Source organism: Copadichromis virginalis, linkage group LG16, assembly GCF_057382275.1.
Source record: "Copadichromis virginalis isolate Kocher_CV1m ecotype Utaka linkage group LG16, C_Virginalis_male_GT1.1, whole genome shotgun sequence".
In the NCBI taxonomy this organism is placed as follows: domain Eukaryota; kingdom Metazoa; phylum Chordata; class Actinopteri; order Cichliformes; family Cichlidae; genus Copadichromis; species Copadichromis virginalis.
Genome location: NC_140633.1, coordinates 34615541 through 34632702, shown reverse-complemented (window position 1 = coordinate 34632702; position 17162 = coordinate 34615541). Strand labels below are relative to the sequence as shown.

The 17162-nt window shown below is 39.9% G+C and overlaps 1 protein-coding gene across 2 annotated transcripts in view; it reads right to left on the bottom strand.

The window, feature by feature from the left end:
- Positions 1-17162, bottom strand: part of LOC146691225 (glutaminase kidney isoform, mitochondrial-like) — a 41322-nt gene that overhangs the window by 5033 nt on the left and 19127 nt on the right. Inside the window, exons 8-15 of one of the 2 annotated variants that reach the window (XM_085434535.1) lie at positions 15012-15044; positions 12944-13002; positions 12309-12375; positions 11413-11463; positions 10886-11062; positions 9649-9780; positions 9073-9165; positions 2214-7549 (exon numbers count right to left, since the gene is read on the bottom strand). In XM_085434535.1, the coding sequence (XP_085290661.1) occupies positions 7403-7549; positions 9073-9165; positions 9649-9780; positions 10886-11062; positions 11413-11463; positions 12309-12375; positions 12944-13002; positions 15012-15044 (759 nt within the window). In that variant the 3' untranslated portion in view covers positions 2214-7402. Of the gene's footprint in view, positions 1-2213; positions 7550-9072; positions 9166-9648; positions 9781-10885; positions 11063-11412; positions 11464-12308; positions 12376-12943; positions 13003-15011; positions 15045-17162 lie in introns of those variants that run through there. The other variant, XM_085434534.1, reaches the window with a different exon arrangement.

The following is a 17162-nucleotide window of genomic DNA, read 5'->3' as shown; positions in this document are numbered from 1 at the left end:
AAGCTTCAACATTAACTTAAAGTGGGGCAATTAACCAAGATGGCTACTAAGGTGCAAGTATGTAAAGGAAGAATATTCTTTAAAGGGCATGCGCAAAGGAGCTGGCAAGGGGCGCAGTGATCGAAGGAGATGGAAAGATACCAATAAGTTGGAGGGGGCGGTTACTTAGGCAACCAGAACCTGGAAGTCTGCAAGTTACCAAAGTGATGCGTGACAGGTTGCGTGGTTGACAGGTCGCCACAAAACGAGCGCTTAAGATTTACCCTATACTCCTGACACCTAGTTTAAAAAAGTGATTAAGCTGATGGTGATGCCCATCTTTTGTATACAGTCTGTGTTTGAGATGGTGAGAATAATCAGGGGACAGGGTCTCACATACATGACCTTTAATCAAAAATCAAAGCCACGTGCGAAAGTCGTTAACTCTCTAATGTCTCTCTAAAAGGTAAACGAGGCACCTAAAAACCCAGACCAGGTGCACAAAAAACACCTGCCGACGAGGCGTAAATATATTTGCATGTCTTCTTGTACGTTAGAATGCAGCAAAACTGGAGTACTGATGAATGCAGTAACAGATGGCTGCTTGTCACCTTCAGGAAGCTTAATTCAACATCAACACATCCTCCAAACATTCACCTCTCCAAAGGTACAGTATAGCCTCATTCTGTGATCTGTTTGTTTTGCTGGTGGCAGGGAGCCAAAAGTCACACGCCTATGTGGTGTGACATGACAAAAATGAGGAATGGTGGTCCTTCAAAAACACCTGAGAACTATTTTTCTCCTTGCTGTCATGTGACACGTCACTGCGCACTCACATGGACGATCTTCTCAAAGGTCAGCGTTTAGCTTCTCTGTGCTCTGAAGGAGCTGCTGGCTGTGACTTCTTTCCACATCAATCGATGGGTGTGACTGTGTGTGCTGTAGTTAGTACGGAGCCCCGCAAGTTTAGCTTAGCTTACCATAAAAACTGGACTGGTGTGTGTGACGATTATAAAAAGGAAACTAAAGCTTATTTCACTCATTTATTTATTCACTTATTTATTATATTTGATAAAACAATTATATACTTAAAACCCCTAACCTGACAAATATTTGGAAATAACAAAAAAAAAAACTTTTTGTCTTTTTTGTATAATCTATTTAAAATAGCTACAAATTTCTGATCATGTCACCAAACTAAGATAAGCTTGAGGAGACAAGCTTCCCAAGTACAGGACTCATGAGGTGTTTTTTGTTATTTTTGCACAAAAAAATTGTTCTTTCGTGCAAAACAACACAAATTAAAGTAAAACTAAATCACCTGGATGAACAAGTTTTTATCTTATGTTTACAAAAGCAAACAAAGCTTCAACCTTAACTTAAAGTGGGGCCATTAACCAAGATGGCTACTGAGGTGCAAGTACGTAAAGGCAGAATATTCAGAATAATCAAAAGACAGAGTCTCACACACGTGACATTCGAAAAACAAATCGAATTAAAAAAATAAAAGCATTAACTCTCTAATGTCTCTCTAAAAGGTAAACCAGGCACCTTAAAACCCATGTGAACAAAAACACCTGCAGACGAGCCGTAAATGCATTTGCGTGTCTGTCAGAATGCAGTAAAACTGGAGTACTGATGGTTGACTGTTGGAATGAGGTGCCTGTGCTGACGTGCTGTTTGGTCGACAAAATATTTCCACTTCGGTTTCAGAAGTCTTTTGGTTTGTTTAGATGCAGCTTTATGAACCTAAGCTGTGCTGCAACGTTCTCATTAGGGAGACGACGCTCCTGGCAGCTCTTCCAAATAATCCATGCTTGTTAGATCTTTTTTGGGCCAGCCTGAACCAGCAGTCTTGAATGTTTACTAATTATGAATAATTTTTCACGCTGTATTACAATGGATTTAAAAACATTTGGTCTTACAATCCTTTCCAGATTGCTGGTCAGCAACAGGTACTTCTCTGATCACTGCCATCTTTCCTCTGAGGCATTATGTTAACACACCTGAACGCTCCACTCACACCTGATGAGCAGTTAATGAAGTGCTTTAACTAGCAGCACCTGGCTGATAATTTCAGTGGAAGCAGTGAGGTTATATTTACATAACTAGAATAATGTGGTGAATTCTTAGGTTATGTCCTGATTTATAAACCTTAGAAAGAGGGACGACTTCATGAATCTTCAAGTTAAGGGTGTTTTCTGTTAAAGAACCGCTGCGAGCTCAGATGGGGAGACGGTTTAAAACAGATGCTTTATTTCATTTAATACAAGAAACAACAAGGCAACAAAAATAATATCGACACCATTTTTACTGTCACGTCTGCACGTCCAGAACAAAGAGGCAGCTCATGGAGACTTCACAAACAGAAACATATAAAAGTATGACAGCTGTGAGCTGGGAACTGTTTGGTTTCACATTTTCAGGTCAGGAAGCAGCTCATTTTATCTTCTGCTTGTCTTTATATAAAAATCTAACCTCACAGTTCCGAGGTCACCAAACTTTGATGGTAGTGATCACTTTTAAATCTTTTATTAATTTACAAAGGGATAACACACATGTTCAAGACACAAATTAACAAAAGAGAGACAGTGAAAAGGATTCAAACAAGGATGAAAATTCATGGAAATTGACAAAAAAAAAATCATGCAGACAACAGAAAACAAACTCATACATGACATGAAGGTCTGTGCAAAGACGAGTCCTTTTGTTAAATTTGCACCATTAGAATTTAATCATCTTTGATTTTCTAACACTCGGGTTTGGATTGAGCCGTTCTTCATTTTATCTACTTTCATGGTGCAAACCGAACAAAGCTTTACACAGACTCATAATACAGATCTGATGATTTCCACTGACGCTGCATTCAAAAGCCCCGCTGTCACGATTCTGATCGGAATAATCAGGGTTTTTTTTGTTTGTTTTTTTGAAGAATAACACCAGTGTTGGGTAAGTTACTTTAAAAAAGTAATTAATTACTAATTACTTAATCAATATTGTATTTAAAATACTTATCTAATTACTGTGTCTGAAAAGTAACTTAATTACTCAATAAGTAATTTAACTAAATACTTCTTAGTCTTCTTTTAAAGACGGAGACTACAGTACGCAGCGGTAGCATCTCTTCCACAATGTAGCCTGCAGTTATTTTTTTAAGCTGACCTTCAGACGCTTTCTGTGCTGCTGAAGTAAAATCAGGTTTTGCCTGCTTAGCAGGAGTTGCCGCGGTGTTATCCATGGATGATGAACAAGAATCACTCAGAAGTGTTCGTCTGTGCTCTCCTGTCAGGCGCTTCAGTAGATTACTCGTGCTATTAACAGCAGCCGATAGTTTTTACATATTACTGTAATATTCTTGTCTGCTTGTTTCAGAAAAGTGAAGAGACGGGAATATGTCCATTTCATAAAACAGCCACTCGCTTCAGCCGAGTCCGACATCTTCCGCTTTAGAATACGACTATGCAGCAGCAAACTGGTGCGAAATGACGCGCAGCTGCACTACAGCGATGTTAAAGCGGCAGAGTTTATTTTTACCCTTTAGAAGATAAATTATTGAAATTAAATAATGATATTCAGCGAGTTTAATTATTTTACAATGTAACGCAAGTACATTGTAAGTAACTGTAATTAAAATACCTAAAAATGAACAGTAATCAGTTACTCTACTTTTTCAGTGGAAAAGTAATTCAATTACAGTAACGTGTTACTTAGTAACGCGTTACACCCAACACTGAATAACACAAACACAAGGTTTATGTGTTATTCTTCCAAAACAAAGAAGGACAGATGCGATTGATAATTAGTCCTGATTGGCTGGATCGGTTTAGTCTCCCCCCAATGCAGGTCCCTTTAGTTTTTATCTCTGGCTCTCAAATTCAGATTTTTGTGCCAATGAACGGAGCACCAAAGATGTAAAAGTCAATATTTTAAAGAAGAGGAGAGCGACTCGTTTCGCTCACGGCCAAGAGAAGGAAATGCCGAGCTAAGACCGAGCGAATCAGGAAAATAAACTATTCCTGTTAAACCGACGAGCTGCGCAGCGTTTAATCAAGTCCTAAAACAATTAATTACGTTAGTCTTAAAAGTGTAGTTTTTTTAGTGAACTGATTAATGAAACGTCCATAAAAACAAAAAAAAGGAACTGTTGTTATGGTAAAGGCCTCGCTCACATGTGAGGGAAGTAAAACAAGCGAGTGGTTGCTTGCTCGTAAAAGTCACGCACTCTGGAAAAACTCTCCACATATGGTTGATTTAAATGGGAATAAAATGAGCTTTGTACGTTAAACCGGGTTCAAGCTACACAGTATTTTTATCTCCGTATGCTCAGCACCCAGGATCTGTGTAGCCTAAACCGGCATACGCATCGCCTCCTCATTAGATCGGTTTTCCAGTGACTCAAGAGTTTGTACATTCAATAGTTTTACTAAAAAAATAAAAATAAAGTGCAGCTACATCATAATTTTCTCTAATTGTTTGGCAATTATATATTTTTTAAAAATCTCTTTATAATAATTTGCATTTTAAACGCAGTGTCAATTTTTCATAACTAACAATTCAGCTAAAATCAGCAAAATCAGTCGAACAGCGAACTTCACAACCAACAACACATGCGGGGGAGTTCATTTAAGCGTTCATACATTTGATCACTACACGAGAAAATAACTTTTTTATGTGATAATAATCTTCAGATTATAATAATCCAGCAACACTGATGATGACTGAGGCTTTTGAATACGTTTCACCTGTAACACCCACATGACCAGCAGAAGTTTAACAAAAAAGGAAAAAAAACCAAAACATGCCATGACAGTAGTAACATGGTGGTAACGGCTCCAGCAGCATCACTCTGAGCTCAAACCTACAAACACATGTTCAGTTTCAACAGTGATTAATAAACACACACCTCCTCCTGCTTCACGGTGCAGAGAAACTAAGGCATCCGCTGGCGCGACATTTATGTGCAAGTACTTATATTTACAGAGGAGCTCGTGAGATAAACCCGGAACGTCTGAAGTAAAAATTCAAACACACTCTTTGGTCTGCAGCTGAAGATCACTCGTGTGCAGATGCACAGCTGATAGCTACACACGCCTGCTGCTACGAACATCCAGAAATAAGAAATGTTGCCTAAACTGATGAGACTAAGACTCTGAAAACTTCCCAAACAACACTGAACGTTGTTCCTCGAGCTGGAACATCGACACACACCGGTTAACACCTCTTTTCTACAGATTTATGAATTTTTTTATTTTAAACAAAGTTTTCAGTGACATATATAGAGAAGAGCAGCTCCTCAGCAGACTAAAGCTTCTAAAACTGAAAGGGCCAGACTCACTAACCATCCTGCAGTCAGGATTTACTGAAGAGACCCACCAAAACCTGCACTCAGCTGTTTTTGCTGATTAACGGATCTGGTTTTAATTAACATGATTTCTTCAAGTTTGTGGCAGGTGGCTTACTGCTGTTTAAGCCACACAAACACAAAAATCATGTTTCATCCTGCACCTGACGGGTTGCTGGGAGCATTAATGTACTTGGACAGCCAGGCGGAGAGGTTATCAGAAAGGTGGATGTTAGTTCAGAACTAAAACTTCAGCAGGAACCTTTCGAGCTGAGCTCAGCGTATTTCTGGTCAACAGTAATTGTACTAATACTAGTAATTCTGGTACTTTGATGTAATAGAGTAAAACACAACACGGGAAGTCAGAGGGAGGGAATAGTTGCTCGCTACATGATTCATGTAAAAGCCATGGATGTGTTACGGGCACAGGTGAGCTGATGGGGCTGCAGTGTTTCAGGATTTTAGCCACATTTCTGCACAAGTGCCGGTCCCTCATGAAACTGTAGTGCACAGAAACTTATTTTGTGTCTATTAATGAGAATCTGGCAAGAGTGTAGTGAGATAGAGTCTTATAATCTGATCTGCAGGTGGAGTTCTGCAGAAACTGCTGTGCACAGACGGCTTTTAGTCGGATTGTTTCCTTTGACTTTCATAAATTCCTGCAGTCTCACACAGTAAAAGCATCATGGCACAACAGCGGTAACTCAATGCAAACATAAATAATGGCATGTGACGGCACATCCAACATGTGATCCGTTCTCCTTCAGCTGTTTCTCACTGACCTGCTGCTTATGGAAACAACTCCACGTGTGAAGCTAGCCATGCTGTATTTTTTTGGTTAACAGCTCACTCGCACACCCAGCAGGCTCGTGTTTGACTCGATAATCGCTTTGGTCATCACTGAAATGAACTGTGGCTGAGAAAAAGGGTTTTATTTGATGACTTTATCCTGTAACTGGACTAGAGCAGATAAAAGCCTCAGATTAAGTTCATCCACGGTTAGTACGTCTGATTTTTTTCTGGAAGTGCCAGCTCCATCTGCTCGCAGAACTTCCGACGCAATTTCAGGTGAGGGACATGAATCGTCACCTTTGTAGTAAATAAATGCTGCATTCACATTTAGCAGATTTATTTCTACATGGAGACATCGTGTTTGCATACTTTTGTGAGCTGTGCAAGGGAGTTAATGGTTGTATGAAGCCACGAGAGACTTTAACTGAACCTACACGACTGACTTTACTCGCCTTTCCTTCCTCAGAATTCAGAAGCATGTCAGGAAGCTGCAGGCAAACAAGTCAAACCTAAGAAACAGCCCAATGCTTTTGTCACCTGACTGCGAGAAAACTGCCCTCTGTTAGTATCAACCACATCATCAAACACAAACAAACTCAACTCGAGCTGAAAGTCCTCACGACTTCTGTCTGTTTCATAGTCGAGTTAATGTCAAAGAAATGGAAGCAGGCACAAATCAAGTATTATTTTAACAGAAAACACAAAGATCTGCAAAATAACGCAACACTTGTGAATGACATTTGTTAATGTTCTTCATCTATATTTTAAATCGAGGAGCCAAATGTCACAAAAGTGGGAAAAAAAATAAAAATAAATAATAATAACCAGGAAAATAAAACATATCAATCACGGCCAAAATATTCATTTAATCACTCGTAACACACCCCTAAATTTAAAGTCAGTGTTTACTCTCAAGCAGCTGTTGTTTTGGGTCGTAGAGTGAACGCAGCGTTAGCTGACGTTGTTAAAAAGAAAACTCTGACGTGATGAAGAAGAAAATAAAGATAAAAGTGTGTTGAGATAAAACGAGAGCGAAGGCAACGAAGCAAATGGAGGTCATTTGGAGTTCATAATAATAATAATAATAATAATAATAAGCTGATCCCATTTTTCCAGCACAGACAAAATCAAAAACAAGTTTCCTAGTAACCGCTTCACCAGCAATAAATAATCCTCTACATAATTTATACATAAATATGAGGGTGAGGAGACGATGCCGTCGCGTTGTTGGGAGATCAGGCGAGGTGGGGGCGTCTGTTTTTGTTTGTTTGTTTGTTTGTTTTAAAAGTTTCACTCGATGACTTTGTCCATCCTATAGACTACAGTGGTGGAGCTGTCCTCGTTCGACTCAGCGGGGGACACCTTTTTCCAAAGAGGGGCTTTCAGAGCCAGCTCCTGCTGGAGGCTCTCGTAATCCATAGGTCCGAAGGTCTGCTGCTGTTATTGACACGGATAATAAATTAGTCTCAAATCTCCGTTTCTGCCTGCGTTTATGTGCTGGGTGGATCGCTGCAACACTTGGAAGTAAAATGGAGCCATCAGTTTTCACAGTGCCATCAGTTTTCACAGTGTTTCCCACACATTCAGCAGTGTTAATGGAGCACTATATACCGAAAATACTGCATAATGTAATAACACAACACACCTGCTTGCTCATATTGACAACTTATATCCCTACCAGGGGTCAGACATCTTTGTTTATAGAGCTATAAAACACTTTTAGGCCCTATAGTAACCGAAACACAGCTCAACAGCAGGTGTTAATTTAAATCTTTAACCACATATGACTCTGCAGCGGGGCATTTTCATCACAGTAAGACCACGCTTTCTTCTTCTTCGTTTTTGCATTAATAAAACTAAAATTGTTTACATTTTTGTTGTTATTACCAACAAAATGTAACAATAAGTTAGCATATTTACGCTGACTCTGACACAGAGTAGCTATAAAGCTCTGCGCCTGCATTAGCAGAAGGAATCAAAGTAAAAGAGCTGGCATAATAAATAAAGTAAATTTTACATATAGCATTATAGAAACGTTAAAAGTAGTATTTTTATACAATAGATTAGATTCTATCTAATCAATAGATTGTGATTAAAGTCCAGCAGCAGATTATGCAGTAAGTCAGTAACTCAGCAAACAAATCTGTCCACAAAATCGTCTTTTTCCACTTTTACATTTGTAGCTCAGGTGACTCAGGACTACACACTTAGGACACTAAGTGACCATCCACCTGAGCAAAACAGTTTTCTTTCAGATTTTTAGAGTTGACGAAATCCTGCCGTTATTACACCTGGTTCACATCATCCGACATGCTCGCTGCTTGTTTCTTTTTTTAAGCATTTTATTCTTCAGTTTTTTAGTCGTACTAATGAAGCGAGCTAGAGCTTTTAAAAAAAACACGGTGATAATCAGAAAAGGAGAACACTTATTTTTAATCATTTCAACCCATTTGTGTTTACTTGCTTAAACAGAAAGTAGAGATGGCGAAAGCCCGGATGCACCCTGGACCCCAGTTTTTATAAAGTCACATGATGGAAAAAGCCGCAGCTACGTCAGCAGAGTAACGGAAAAAAGCTTCACCAGTGCTCGCCATTGTGGAAGTGCACGCTACGGTCTGAAGAAATACTTTAGTTTCCTCAGAAAAAGGTTCTGGGCACTCTGAATGTAAAATGTGAGGGAAACACTGCATCATCTACCAGACATGTTCTGAACGATCAGACTGAGTTTGGCTCCAGGTGTCTTTTAACTCAAGATTTGGCTCCTTGTATGTTAAATATTTGCAGTAAACGAATATACTCCACTCACTTTATGCAGCTCTTCCACCCGAAGGAGGAACAGGGACAGTTTAGGGGCTACTGTGCGTGCAGTTATGGAGGTCAGTGCAAACAGCTGAGACTACAGGAAGCTGCTGGAGAGGTGTGCTGTCACATGAGCCTGACGAGGCGGCGTTTGTCCTTACCCGCTGGTCGCCTCCTTCTCTGCGAGGGTCGTGCTTCTTGGTGAAGTGCCTCAGATTGTCGTAGTTGTGGAAGTTGAAAAGCTCCACCAGGTCCTGAAATACAAAGACAGAAAGACTAAAACTAACAAAGCAGCTGAGAAAAGCTAAAATGGTGTCTTGCCACCTAGTGAGAGGTGGGAAACTCCAGCCCTGCCACAACCCTGGACTAGGTAAACAAAAGAGATGATGGATGAATGAAAAGAAAACAAAAACGTAAACAAAATTCAATTAAAATTAAAAGTGAAGTCTTACATCTTGTGTGTGTTAATGTGACGCTGAGCGGTTCAGACTCTGCTAATGTTTTGGGTCTGATCTAAAATGACTGCTGCTTAGACTTCAATGCAAAGTAGCCGGGGTGCTCATTCGAATTCGAATATGAACCACACTAATGGGAAAGAGCATCCCTGCAATGAAAGGCCACTTTCAGCTCCTAAAAGCAATTCTGCTCCTTCTGCTGCTGTAAAATATTTAAGTTAATAAACAAGGAGGTGCAATATTGTCTCGAGGCGGAGTGTTTATTCTCCGGGCATCACGTACCGTGCAGAACTGGATCCCTCTGACCGAGTTGCCCAGCTTGTCGAGCGGAGGCGACCAGCACATGATGCCCATCACGTTGGGCACAACCAGCAGGATCCCTCCTGATACTCCAGACTTGGCAGGCAGGCCGACCTGCAGCAGGGAAACAAAGCAGTTACAGAAAGGCTGGCTGTGTGTGCAGAAGCAGCACGACGGTGACAAAGTACATCAACACAGCGATGGTAAATCTCACGATACACTGAATATTCTCAGAAATCCCTAAGAGTTATTTAGATTTTTTGTGTCAGATCCAAAGCAACAGTGCCTTCGTTTTTCTGTTCAGTTTCAGAGTCCAGAAATCCATTTCCCACCGACTCAGGATGAAAGTCGTTGTGCCTCGTTTATTGATCATTTCCTCTGAGATACTCTAGCTGTGGTTTAATGTGAGAATTCATATGGTTAAAACTACCTAACACAGATAATCTAACACTATCACGACTTTAAAATCTGATATCCAATCACATGGGCCCTTCGGTTGAGGGTTGTTAATACAGTAAACACTGTATTAACAGTATTAATACAATTGTGGTGCTTTTTAAAAGTAACAAAAGACATCTCATTATGTTTAACAGTTTTAACTGGGATGGATTTTGAATGTCATGCTTATGCAGAGCTGGATTATCATTTTGAATTGTTGGTTGCACCAGAAATGTTTAAAGACAAAACTGTCCGAAAACAACAACCCATGCTTCAAAAAAGAACGTTAGCTCCACAATATGCTAAACTCCGTAAGAAAACAAGTGTGAAAAAACTTCACCTGAGCTTCATGAATTTGTTTTTTTAGTTTAATATCATCAGCTATAAACTATTTATTTTGGATCCACATCTTGAGTATGTCTCCAGAACACTTATGTCCATTTTTAAGGACAAACACTCAAACTTTTTTCCCTGTTTGCTCTCAGTTTAGATGATCATTGCACCTGATGAAGCCTTGTCTCCTCGACATCATCTCTTATTTTGTTTAATATCTGCAGTGCTTTATTTAAGGTTTTTGTTCACTGTTATATTTTTTTTAAATCACCTGTAGTGCTACTGTCTGCTTGTTGAAGCACTCTGAACTATTTTTAGGCACTGCTGTTTAATAAATTGCATATTCCTGCAGTTTTAACAATCATCGTTCCAAGTCTAATTAAAAATTCTGAAAATACAAACAGTTAATAAATCAAAACACCAGTAACCCGTGTTGTGTTTCACTCACATGGAAAGCAAACTGCCCTGAGAAGTCGTACATGCCACAGGAGTGCATCAGACTCAGCGTGTTCCTCACCGCCTCTGGGTTCAGCACGCGCTCGCCCGTGATTGGGCAGATACCCCCGTTGGCCAGGGTGGCCGCCATGACACTGGCACTCTCACATGTCACCTCAATGGAGCAGAGCTGGAGAGGCAGAGACAATAACTCTGTTACTGCACCTTGATTTACAAAGCGAGGTGACAGAAAAGTGAAAGTAAAGGGTGGAAATGATGGAAATAAATCCATCTGATTGGTTTGGGAGATACTGGAACAGCATATAGAGGTAAAACCATCTGTTCGTGGTCTGGAAGCTATGTATGTATCACACAGAAAGAAGCTGAAAGAAGTGGTGGAAACAACTGGTCAGGAAGCTTTACTGTTGAGGATAAAAATCAATAGCAGGAAGCAGCTCAGCAATGAAGCAGGAAAACAACCTAATGATATCCTCTCATTAAAAATGTATAAATACTGGAAGAGGCTAAAGTTACACTCACTTGAAAGTACAAGTCCAGTACAGAGGTCATGTCTGTCCCCTCTGGGAAACACTGCAGAGAGGAGAAAAAAAACATTTAATAACCATGCTCTCATGCTGAAGAGACTTGAAAGCATCAGGTACAAGAGCCAAAGGGCTGAAACCCTTTAAATATGTGTTTCACAGTCTCCACTTCCTCTAATATGCATCCATCATCTCTCCATCATCTTTGATCCGTCACAGCTTACGAGTGCCGTCAGCCCCATTAAAGACTCGTTTTACACCAGACCACCTGATCAAAGGTTTACTGTTTCAAAGAATAACTGTTGTTTTCTTCACAGGAAAAAAAAAAATCCCAAAACTCTTTTCATCTTGTTCTTTCCTCAGAAACACATGGACTTGGACACACGGTGACTGACTGACGTCTTTCTTGCTGTCTTGCATCTGCAGATGAGTTTATTTCTGGGAAAGTCCAGCTGAACTTGCAGCACTCGCGCTAATCAAACGAGGAGCTCGGCCAGAACATGGCTCACCTTGTTTGATTGTATTTATGTTACTGATCTGTGATCCCGGCAAAAACCAGGCTGCTGTGTCCTAGATAAGAACAACACTACCAGGTTTTTTCTGTTCTAAACTGACGCTGCAGTTTTTCATTCATAAGTTTAAAAAAGTCTCAGGGGTCTTAGCTGACTCCTACCAAAAGGCAAATCAGGAGGGTTACAATCAGCTGAATCAAAAATATGCAGATTTTTCTCATTTATGCATGAACGTATTTAAGGGGCGAGAAGCATTACATGCTGAGCTGCTGGCTGTAAACTTTCAAGCTTCAGTGGCAAAATAAGCAGAAACGTGAGGCCCGATTCGTTTAAACTCTAAATTCACTCCAGGTTTTCAGAGAGGAGATTCACAAAGACAAACCTTTTTTTCTTTCAGGTAGTAGCCGATGGCGAAGTTCCTGTCTCCTGACTCACGCTCAGACTGGAATCTGTCACACAAAGAAGAGCACTCCCATTACAGATGAAGGTAGCGTGTGTGTGTTATTTCAGTGCTGTGCTGGTATTCACAGACCTCGGCCTTCATGTGTACAACATAACCACAGCTCACGCAATCATGTGATGACACTGCAACACGAGCCGTCATAAATCATGCAAACCTTTAAAACCTCATCAGCACCTGTGGAAGTCCTCAGCACACAACAGATGTGGGTCACTGAGGACCAAAATGATGTTTCTGTAAACAATTTTCAGCCTTTTTGTATAAAGAAAAGGTTTTTTTTACACGATTAATTATTATTGTTGTTGTTCTGAGCAGGTATTATAAGACAGTCCTGCTTATATCTGACTTCTCGTGAACATAAGCCATTTAAAACATGGCCTGTGTGCTTGTTAATTTGATCCCAGTTAATTAAGGTGTTTCTCACAGTTTATGCTTCCTGTAATGAGCCTGTGAAGGTTATTACGGTGGTGTTTAGGTCAGCTCGGTTCGGGGGTTTGCAGGGCAAGGATAAGTAAACTTGGGTGATTTTAAGGAGGCGATGTGGAGGGAGGACTTACGTGGCGTTGCTGAAACCCACATACTCGTTTCCCGCCATCTTTTTCAGAAAGTTCATGACCTGGAGGGAAAGCAGGAGGAGAGTAGAGATGAAAAAATGATCCAGAGGTTCATGTATGGAGGTCAAACACTACAAATGATAAGAGCTGCCAGCTAAACAGCACATATAAAACATCAAGAGTCCCTCTAAACCTATTCAACACACACAGAGGTGCAGATAATTAAACCTCAAGAGAAAATTCAATGTTTGATTTCACGAGTACTGACTCTTTCCTACACGAGAGCATTGACTGCACCAATAAAAACATTTATGAGGAGGAGGGGTGCTGAGGGTGCTCACCAGCCTCTCAAATAATGGCTACAAGAAAAACCAACACAGTGGCAGCCAGAGATGGGCAGTAACGCGTTACTTTTTTCAAGTAACGAGTAAAGTAAGGGATTACTATTGCAAAATCGGTAATTAGATTACCGTTACTTTCCCGTAGGAACGCTGCGTTACTAAAACTGTGAGTTTTTTTGCGAGAATGTCTCACGACAGTGACGTAAGCGAGTGCGCCGTTGGTGATAACAGCTGTGTGCAGATCAACAATGGATCACATATCGATTGTGGGAGAGAGTATGAGCGTGCAGCGTTTAAAGCGTGGAAGTACTGACCTTACTTTGAGTTTGATTCCATAAAAAGTGACAAAAACATTAGCGTCCGTTGTGCGTGGGAAGAAAACTTCTTTTTACAGCGAAAAAACCCTAAACTTCCAAGCAAGCACCGAGTGCGCAACGACGTAATGGGAAATTCACAGAGACACTCGCGGATTCTTCAACTGACCGCAGCACACCTGCACCAGGGTAAACCTCCGCCTACCGCAGTCCTGCTTTACAGGTGAAAATAGAGCAACAGGACCGCTGAGTCTTTGACTTTATTTATTTTCTGCTGTTTTTTACTTGCATCTATTTGAAAGACTGAGTGTAAACACAAAAAATATTTTATTTTATGTGCTGGAATGTGCAGAAAATAGGTTTAAATGTTAAACTAATTTATTCAAGTCAGAGAATGTTGCATATAATTAAATTTTTGCTTGATGCATAAAGTTAAAAGATTAAAACTGATAAAACAAGTTAAAAAAAAGAGACTTTTCCATTTGATTACATTTTGTATGATGGATTATGTAGAAAAAGTAGAATTGGGCTGAAAGATCTATCGCTTTATCACCTCTTCAGGTTGTAAATTGTGTTTTTAAAAGGTAACTAAGTAACTAAGTAATTAATTACTTTTGAAGATAAGTAATCAGTAAAGTAACGAGATTACTTTTTGGGGGAAGTAATCAGTAATTAGTTACTGATTACTTTTTTCAAGTAACTTGACCAACACTGGTGGCAGCGAATGCTCAGGTTGACCCTTCAAAATGAGGAGTCTGAAACAAATGAGCAATGTCGCTTTTATACATCCACTGGTCATTTTATTAGGTACACCTTCAGATCTGCCATTATTTATCATGTCATAGATTCAACAAGAGATTTTTGTCCATGTTGACTTGATGGCATCACACAGTTACTGCAGATTTATCAGCTGTACATACATAATGTGAATCTCCCATTCTACCACATCCCACAGCTGACCCTATCGTCTGACTGCCACAGCAGAAATAGAGTCTTATCTCGTCAGACCTGGCAACATTTTTCCAATCTGGTATATCCAGTTTTGGTGAGTCTGTGTGAAGTGTACCCTCAGTTTCCTGTTCTTAGCTGACAGAAGTTATACCCGGTGTGGTTTTCCACTGCAGTAGCTGAGCTGGTCAAGCTGGTTCAAGGCTCAGAGATGCTCTTCTGCATACTTTGGTTGTAACTGTAAGTGTTATTTGAGCTACTGTTCTATATTGATGCATCAGCTCGAAGCAGACCGGCTGATTAGAGAGTTGTGCTTTGAAAAGGTGTACCTAATAAAGTGTCCAAGAAGATTTATTTCACATTTTAACATCAGGTTATGACGTTGTTAGATGAACGAATCACACCTTGACAAAGAAAATATAAATGAACTTTAAATACTTGTGGGTCAGAGCTCTGACCAATACTCACATAGTCAAATTTCTCTGCGTTGCTTACACTTTGCTGCGGAGAAAACAAAATAAAGAGTCGTTAGCACGGTTCATTTATAGAGAGAAATCTCAGAGGATAAAGCACATCACAAAAGATTTTATAAAATGATAAATGATAATTCTGACCAACTAGATTTACATAATTAGCAGGCATGAACAGATCTGATTACAAATAAAGTGTAAAAATCACACGAGCTTTGCCAAGAGTTCAACAAACTATTAATGCGATCAGTTTGCGGATAGATTACAAAGAGGGAAGTTTGAAGGGAGACTTAGCAGACGTGTTCATGACATCTCACTGATTCCAATCCAAACAGTCAAACCTGTTTTTAATATGTATGACATTCCTGACTGTGTGCATGTTTCTACAGTAAGTCTGCAAGATGTGGGTGTATGCAGGCAGGTGTGTATTATAAGTTAACACTGTGCAGGTGTGTGAGTGTGTGTATATTTGAGGTGAAGAGGGAGGGAGGTTTGGCCTTCGTCACAGCTTGTAGCTCGCTGATGTCCCGCAGAGAAAACACAGCAAAGGAAAAACAAAACAAAAGAACATGGCCACACATGCACATTTAAAGTGCTGTAGCACCAGTTTTAACTTTACTTGTAGAGTTTTAAAACTGTGGCACTGATGGAGATGTTAAAGAGTCACTACATGAAGTTTCTACAGAGCTGATTGGAGGAGAATAAAAAAAATAGAGAGAAGGGAGAGGAAGAGGATCAGGGGAAGTGGGAGAGAATGAGGAGATAGATATGGAAAAGGAAGAAAAAATTACCAACGTCATTTGACCTGCTGCTGCAGTCATTATTTCCCACAGTTCCTAAGTCTGCAAAATATGCAACATACAAAAACAGCAACAACATGTAGCCTTCAAGCAGCATGTAACAACAGTTTGGGGGCATACTGCCACGGCAAGCTCCTCACGGCGGGTTTCCCCACCGAAGGTTAAAGGCTAACTGTGCAACCTCACCAACGGCTTTACAGTTAAAATCAAAATCAAAAGCAACACATTTAAAAAAAAGAGACACTGATGAGCCGATGTGGACACAGACACATGTTCTGAGTTTGAGTTTAAGGCCTGAGGACTTCAAACTGCATCATTAATTAGTAAGAAAGCTGTGACTGAACCTGTCTGACGGCTGTGAGCGTCTAAGGAAGTCCTCTTTGTATCACATGGTGGTTCAAAAACACAGAACCTGATCAGCTCAGACTTTAGTGAGGTTAATGTTAACTCGAGCGTGCCTGCAGAGCTGGAGTCCAGACATGTTCAGTAAAATTTTTATGATTCAAGAAGCAGCGAGTTCAACCAAGCCGGTGTTGAAGCGTTAAAATCTGCAGTTCCACTAACGTCCACTTGAGGCCGACTCAAGCAGCGAGCCAGTCCCTGCAGACTTCCGCGTTAAATCAACTTTACAGCAGAAATAATGTTCGGAGCCTGATATAAGCAAGTCGTCTCCCAGGCTTCACCTCAGCCTGTGTTTGTGCTCTTGGAGTCTCTTTAATTCAAATAAAAATGGCGGCTGAGCAGTTAATTGTACTAACAGACCATCCAGGAAGGATGGTGCAGTTTAGATGAGTGAAATTAGAGGATTTTATTTGAATGTTATTCAGCGGTTAGCAGCTATCTGTGCACTGCACCCATACAGTTTATGCTCCTGTTCAAGTCTGGTAACTTCTGACTCCAAATGTTTAAGTTCATCTTTTTTTTAAAACAGTTTTTATGCATAATATTCAGCACTTTACTTTTAAAAAAATAAATAAATTTGTGGCTTAAACCCAATGTAAGCTGGAACCCACAGCTGCCCTCAATTAACAGTATTATAATTATCTAAATGATTCTTTATGTTTCTGTAATTGTTAATCCACCTGTATGTGAAAGCTCTTTAATCTAAACTGTATTTTAGTGATAAAATATAATTATTATCGTTATCCATAAATTTTTGAACTTATTATTTTAAAAAAAAGAAAGGAAAAAAAAAGAGAAAATAGTAAAGAAGATTTTTTTTTATTAAGATGCCAAATTATTGTTATTTACTTGTATTCCTGATTACTTTCTGACTTCTCAAAGAAATCCCGTGTGAGAGCTTTGCATGACTGGGTTGATGGTGTTAGTAAAGCTGTAATGTCACATGA